At 37.9% G+C, this 6,117-nt stretch overlaps 1 protein-coding gene across 1 annotated transcript; it reads right to left on the reverse strand.

The window, feature by feature from the left end:
* Positions 1-1,423: 1,423 nt before the first annotated feature.
* Positions 1,424-2,323, reverse strand: LOC137402607 (piggyBac transposable element-derived protein 4-like). The gene has a single exon (XM_068089112.1). The coding sequence runs from the start codon at positions 2,297-2,299 to the stop codon at positions 1,424-1,426; it is 876 nt and encodes a 291-aa protein (XP_067945213.1). The 5' UTR covers positions 2,300-2,323.
* Positions 2,324-6,117: the final 3,794 nt, after the last annotated feature.

Consider the following 6,117-nt stretch of genomic DNA (forward strand, 5'->3'; position numbering starts at 1 on the left):
TAAAACTTACAGTGTTATACCACATGCCATTTAATAAAAAGATGACATTTTCACCCTTTTTTCCGTCGTCGTGTGGTGCTAGTATTTAACGAATTTGCTAGTGCCAACAAGTTCATTTGCTTAATATAGCTTTCAGTTGCCAGCCCTAGCTGAGGATTTTTGACTGAAAGTTCTCTGCATGAATCTATCAGTTTGTTGAAACTGTGTGGCAGCAGGAGCATGTCGATGCTTCCAAATCCAAGTATTACTAGCACTCTAGTTCAAGTTCGAATTTGGGTCTCACAGGGTTGCATCACTACTCGCAGGCTTTCTCAGCTCCTGATCTCCTAGTTTCATTATTGGTCCCCTGACAAATTCATGAATAAGTTGGTCGTTTTTAATTACTGTCAGCAATCCTAAAAATGCAAGATAATTCTAATAATAATTTTTACCGACAACTTTAGGCAGCTGCCAGATTTTTTGAATCTCACAAACCGGTACTTTTTTATTATTTTGACTGAGAAATATTTAAAAAAACTTTATATAAAATTATCATGTGTCAATAATTTAACCCTTTCGGGGTTTGATTTTTTTTCTAAAACAGTACCCAAAATGCTAATTTATTTGCGAAAATATGCAATTTTAAATACCTATTTGCACTACTTTGGCTGCAGGTATTTCCATAATTTTTTTTAATTTTGTCTATAAACATAGAAGATAAACATCATGCTGTGTTGGAACTGCTAAGTATGCCTTGGTAGAGTATCTGAGTGCAGCAATAGATGCAGAATACCGTATTTTGGAAAAAAACGATTTTTGCAAAATTATAATCGTTTTTGTCTTGTATATACTTGTGCTATTTTTGATGACTTTGGCTGCAAGTATTTCAATGATATTTGTTAGTTTTACTAGCTATAAACATATAAAACAACCATCCAGCTGTGTTGAAGTTGCTGAATATACTTTGGTAGGTTATCTGAATGCTATCATTGTGTCAAATAATCACTAATTTGTAACTCACAACAAATGAATTCTGCAGAATTATCATTTTTTTATCAAGTTTATTCAAATTTCAAACAATACTGTTACAAACTGTTATAATACAACATTGTTATAAATTGTTACAATACAAAACAAATACAAACATGTATATCATCGAACATCAAGCTACAGTTTGTAGTTGACGCGAGTGTGGTAACGCTCATCACACTCTCCGATGCACAAACCAACGTCGCAAGTTGGGCAGTATGTTCGTATTCTCGTTCCAGAGTATCCTTCTCCATCTCCACAAACCACACACTTCTTTCTCTTTTTATCAGAAATAAAGCGAATGAAGTGCCTACCAATCAGCCTAGTATCATTGGCACCGGTACTGGGTCATCCACGTTTGCGTCCACCTGAACGATAACCACCAATTAGCTCCTCAACTAGCCGAATCATGAAGCTAGCGTGTGACCATTTTTTTACCATTCTTCTGGAAGCAAATATAGCTGTTCACTGCTGCTCTGTCAATTAGATGGAAGACAATCTTTTTCCACATCTTGACCGTACGTCTTTCATCAGCATACTCACACGTCAATTGATCTGAGAGATCGACACCGCCCATTGTGGAGTTATACAAGCCTACCACAGATGGCTGTTGGAACTCGTTGCCAATACGTCTCTTTGCAATCTCAGTTTTAGCAGTAGCTAGAGTTAAAAGAAACTTTACACATTTTTTGTCGTGAAAGTTTACAGCTAGGATTGCACCCTTACGAAGACTGACATGTTCCCCTTTTCGTAGCATTTTGTTGTCTTTCACTGCCGGTGGTAAACCATGTTGGTTTGCACGTACAGTCCCTGTACAGTAAGTACCTTTTTGGTGTAGGTCAGAACACAGATCAATGCTTGTGTAATAATTGTCTACACCTAAATGATGTCCTTTGTTGAAATGACCATCCATCAGCTTCATGCACACATCATATGGTTGTCCTTTCTGACTCTGCGGTGGTTGGTACTTCTTCGGCAAATGAAACATGCTTCGGTGGACGTAACCCGTGGATGACTCGGCAAGTATGTACATTTTAGGGCCCCACTGATGGTGTTTTTTTATTTTGATGTAATTCACCATCATATGCCTTCCTTTGAACCCAACAAGCGATTCATCTATGCTCACATCTCTAGCCAAATTATAATTAGAGGCAAAGTTATTATTGAACATCTCCAACACTGGCCGAAATTTGTGCAAAGGATCATGATTTGGATCATCACGAGGTAAGATCAGTGCATTATCAGACACATGAAAAAACCGAAGCAGCAGTTTGAAACGATTTACAGTCATGACATTTCGAAAGTATGGAGTATCTTGTGAGCTGTTTGTCTCATCCCAGTATGCAACAATAGTTGGCTTCTGATTCAATCCCATATTCAGTAGCAACCCTAAGAAAGCCTTCATCTCTACTTCATATATGTCTGTCCAAGCTTTAGCTTTTGAATATGGCGGTAGATTTGGATTCTGTGTGAGATATGTTTGAGCATAATGGTTAGTTTGCTCTACTAGCAAATGCCAAAAATCCATGGTACAAAATTTACTGAAGTAATCAAGAGGAGCTGCATTGCTGTCAGGTGGATTCACAGGACCAGGTGCAGGCAGGGGAGCTGCTGTAACCACTGGCAATGGCAAACTTGAATCAATGTCTCTTTGATTTCCTGCTAAAATTGTCCATGTATCACTAGTAGCAGTCCTAGGACGCACAGTTTCATCACCAGAATCATCTGATTCATCTGTTGTTTCGTAGTAGTCAATATCACTGCTTGAATCTTCTGTATAATCTTCAGCAGCAATAAAACGTCTTCTATTTGTTGCCATAATAATTTTGGTTATAGTAAAAATAATTTCAACGTAAAGACAAATGTGGTTCCAATGCAACTAGTTGTAAAAACATCGAGGTAAGTGAAGGAAGTCCTACCTCAATAAAAAAACGTCAACTACGCAAACGATCTCTCGTTATTGTTTACAATAATAATAATAACACGAACTTTTGAAGATGATTCACAATAAATTACAGCGAGTATAACTCAAAGCTTTCTGTAGATTACTATAACAACAACGATCTCCATCATAAACGGCTTATATATCTTTTATGAATCAATATAAACAAACGCGGTAGACGTTCTACAGGAATTGACACATGTGTCGCCCTGGCAACGCACGAACGATACGCACGGGGAATTATGTGTCGTTCAAACCGTAAAGGGGTTAAATAAAACATTTTATTTAGGTCTGCATAGAAATTTGTTAACAGAAATTTTCATTGGCAAGAATATTTACAGAAAGTTGTTATTTTTCACGTGTTTTCACTCGAGCTGGCTGTATCGTATTGATCAGAAATGTATAAAATTTTACTAGATTTTTAGAATAATGTATTTTTCAATTTTAACCTTGCCAACAAGCACTATTTCTTCAGAATTTTTTTCGTGAGGACAATGCTCCCTGAAAAGCTCCTTGTGCCACTACATGCAGCACCTTAGCAACTTTCGATCTCTCTACCAAATACCGAGTAACTCGGTAAACATCCATGTGAATGTTCATAATATGACCCTTGTTCAGCCAAGATTGTCAGCTCTCCATAGTTTTGTGTTGACAACTTGGACAGTAAGAGGTAATACACCAATTCATTATTTTTTGCAACTTCCAACTCCAAAACTTAATCGAATACGCCATACTATCGCATAGCGTATTGAATATTCTGCCAAGTGATAGTGGGTCTAAATTTGCATCCGATGTGATGAATGCCTTGGCAATGACTCTCGAGATAGATAAAAGGACTATTTGAAGCTTTCAAGCAAATTTCAATTCCACAAATGGTAGAATCGAAAGGTTTTTTTAGTACTTTCAGCCACCTTATGTCTACAGTAATCAACAAAGTACAGACGAATTGGGATGGCATGACTAAATATGTTTGGCATGTTTATAATAATACTATCCACAGTTCGACCCAATTTAGCCTTAGCTGTATACTGTATGGAAGAGAGCTAAGCATACCGTTTGATCTCTGCATATCGATCGTTGTCCCTAAAAACTACGCTGGTGATAAATCTAGTATAGACATTATGCGCAAATTTTCTGCTTTTGCATGCACTCAAGCTCGCAACAATATTGAAAGCGCTCAGCTAGCTACTGTAGAATGAATTTTAAATATGCTGAAAATTTTAACGTTTTTGTCACAACTTAGCTTGTTTTTTATATTAATGTATACTAATTTTAACGATCAACGGTGTTGTGTATATTAATTTTAACATTTTCCCAAACACTCAACTGCTGGTAATAACTGCTGAACATCACTATTACAGTAAGTACATGTTGTATACAAATGCATACATGATACAGCTTTGGAAGTTTCTGTAAATTAGTGCTACGCTGGCAAGCTATGCTTGGTACTGTTTATGCATTTCTTATTGTTGCCTCATGGATGGTACAACCATCTGGTCTTTTGAACTTTTTTTGTGCTGATTCGTTTCCACATTCTGCTTCATTTCGCCAATTTTGCAACTTTCCTGAGGTGTAGTTATTATAACTTCCTCTCTTTTTTATCAGTGTTATTTGTCAGAGCTAACTCTTTTATCATCTTCTGAATCATTACAAATTATTGAAGAGGTGCCAATAGTGAATTCAAACTTTTCCAGCGCCATGCTGCTTGTGTAGTACTGTGAGTGTTAGTGTGTCTTACTTTCTTTCAACATGCGGTGCTCACTGCATTGATTGATTTCCCCAACAAACAAGGCTACTAACGTGTGTGCAGAAAGGTGCATAAGGCGCCCACATTGTCAGACTTGGTTTGCAACACAGCTAGGGCTTTCCATGAATCCATGATTCGAGTGTGGATTGGTGATATGCAAGTAAGTGGGTTGTTAGACAGTGGTGCGCAGACAAGCACCATTTGCCAATTGTTTTGTGATGAGCTAGGTTTGAGTGCTTGGATAACGTCAACAATGAGATCTATTTGAGCAGTTAGTGGTGACATAGTAAAAGGGATAGGTGAAGTGTATGTGATATTGCAGTGTGAAGGCCATGAACCAGTAAACATGACTTCACTAGTAATTCCAGAGTGCAGATACAAACTTATTTTTGTAGTGGGTTGTTTAAAACAAATAAGCACTTTATGTTTGGATTACACCGCAGGTAAATTATTCATGGTGAACCTCCAAAATGCTAAGCCTAAACTCAGATAATCTAAGGCAGTGGTGTCCAAACTTTTTTTACTGAGGGCCACATACAGTACATAAAAATATAGGAGGGGCTGGGCCACTTACTAAAAATTAGGTATATAGCCTTAACTTTAATGTATTTACCTACATATGCATGCTTATTAACACACGGGTACTGTTGAATAGATTTTTTACTCACCTAAAGTGGGAACGGCATTGCACTCATTGGGAGCAATGATGCTGCGCTTTGGACCGAAGGATGGCTGGCAGGTCTGCAGTGAACTTAGTGGTTGCGATGCGAAGGACATCATGGAGATGGTTGTCGGTCATTTTGGTTCTCATTCTGCTTATGTTAAGTGTTAACAGAGAAAATGTTTGCTCACATATGTATTTTGAGCCAAATAGACTGATCATTCTTTTTGCGTGGCGTCTCATCATAGGAAACTTTTCCTTTTCCACGCTCCGGTAGAACTCGGGGAAAGCTGCTGATGTTGATTCTTCAGAACATCATCACACTGGATTTCGATGAGTTCTAATTGCAGATTTTTTTCCACTTTGGCATCCACCAAGAAAGGAGTCGCGAATAGCTTGATTTCTTTATCAATGACAAATATCCTGGAAGCGCTGTCTGAATTCTGTTTCGAGACATGCAATCACAGACACATATTTCCCTTTTTTAGCAGATAGGTTGGCCTGTGGATATGCAGTTCTGATCTCGAACAGTGTGGGGAAGTGCACAATGTTGAAGTTGCGCAGTTGTGTCTTAAAGAGATTGAGCTTCACAAAAAATGCTTTCATGTGCGCATAAAGTTGTGGCACAAGCTGATCTTTCCCATGTAGGCTCTTGTTCAGGGTGGTTAAATGATCAGTAAGATCAACTAAAAATGCTAGGTCTGCCAACCATAGAGGGTCAGTCAGCTCATGAAGAGGTCGATCCTTCTCTTTTAACAA

Source organism: Watersipora subatra, chromosome 8, assembly GCF_963576615.1.
Source record: "Watersipora subatra chromosome 8, tzWatSuba1.1, whole genome shotgun sequence".
Lineage (NCBI taxonomy): Eukaryota > Metazoa > Bryozoa > Gymnolaemata > Cheilostomatida > Watersiporidae > Watersipora > Watersipora subatra.

Excerpts from the sequence above, each read along its gene's own strand:
- LOC137402607 (XM_068089112.1), bottom strand. The coding sequence starts at position 2,299 with ATGACTGTAAATCGTTTCAAACTGCTGCTTCGGTTTTTTCATGTGTCT.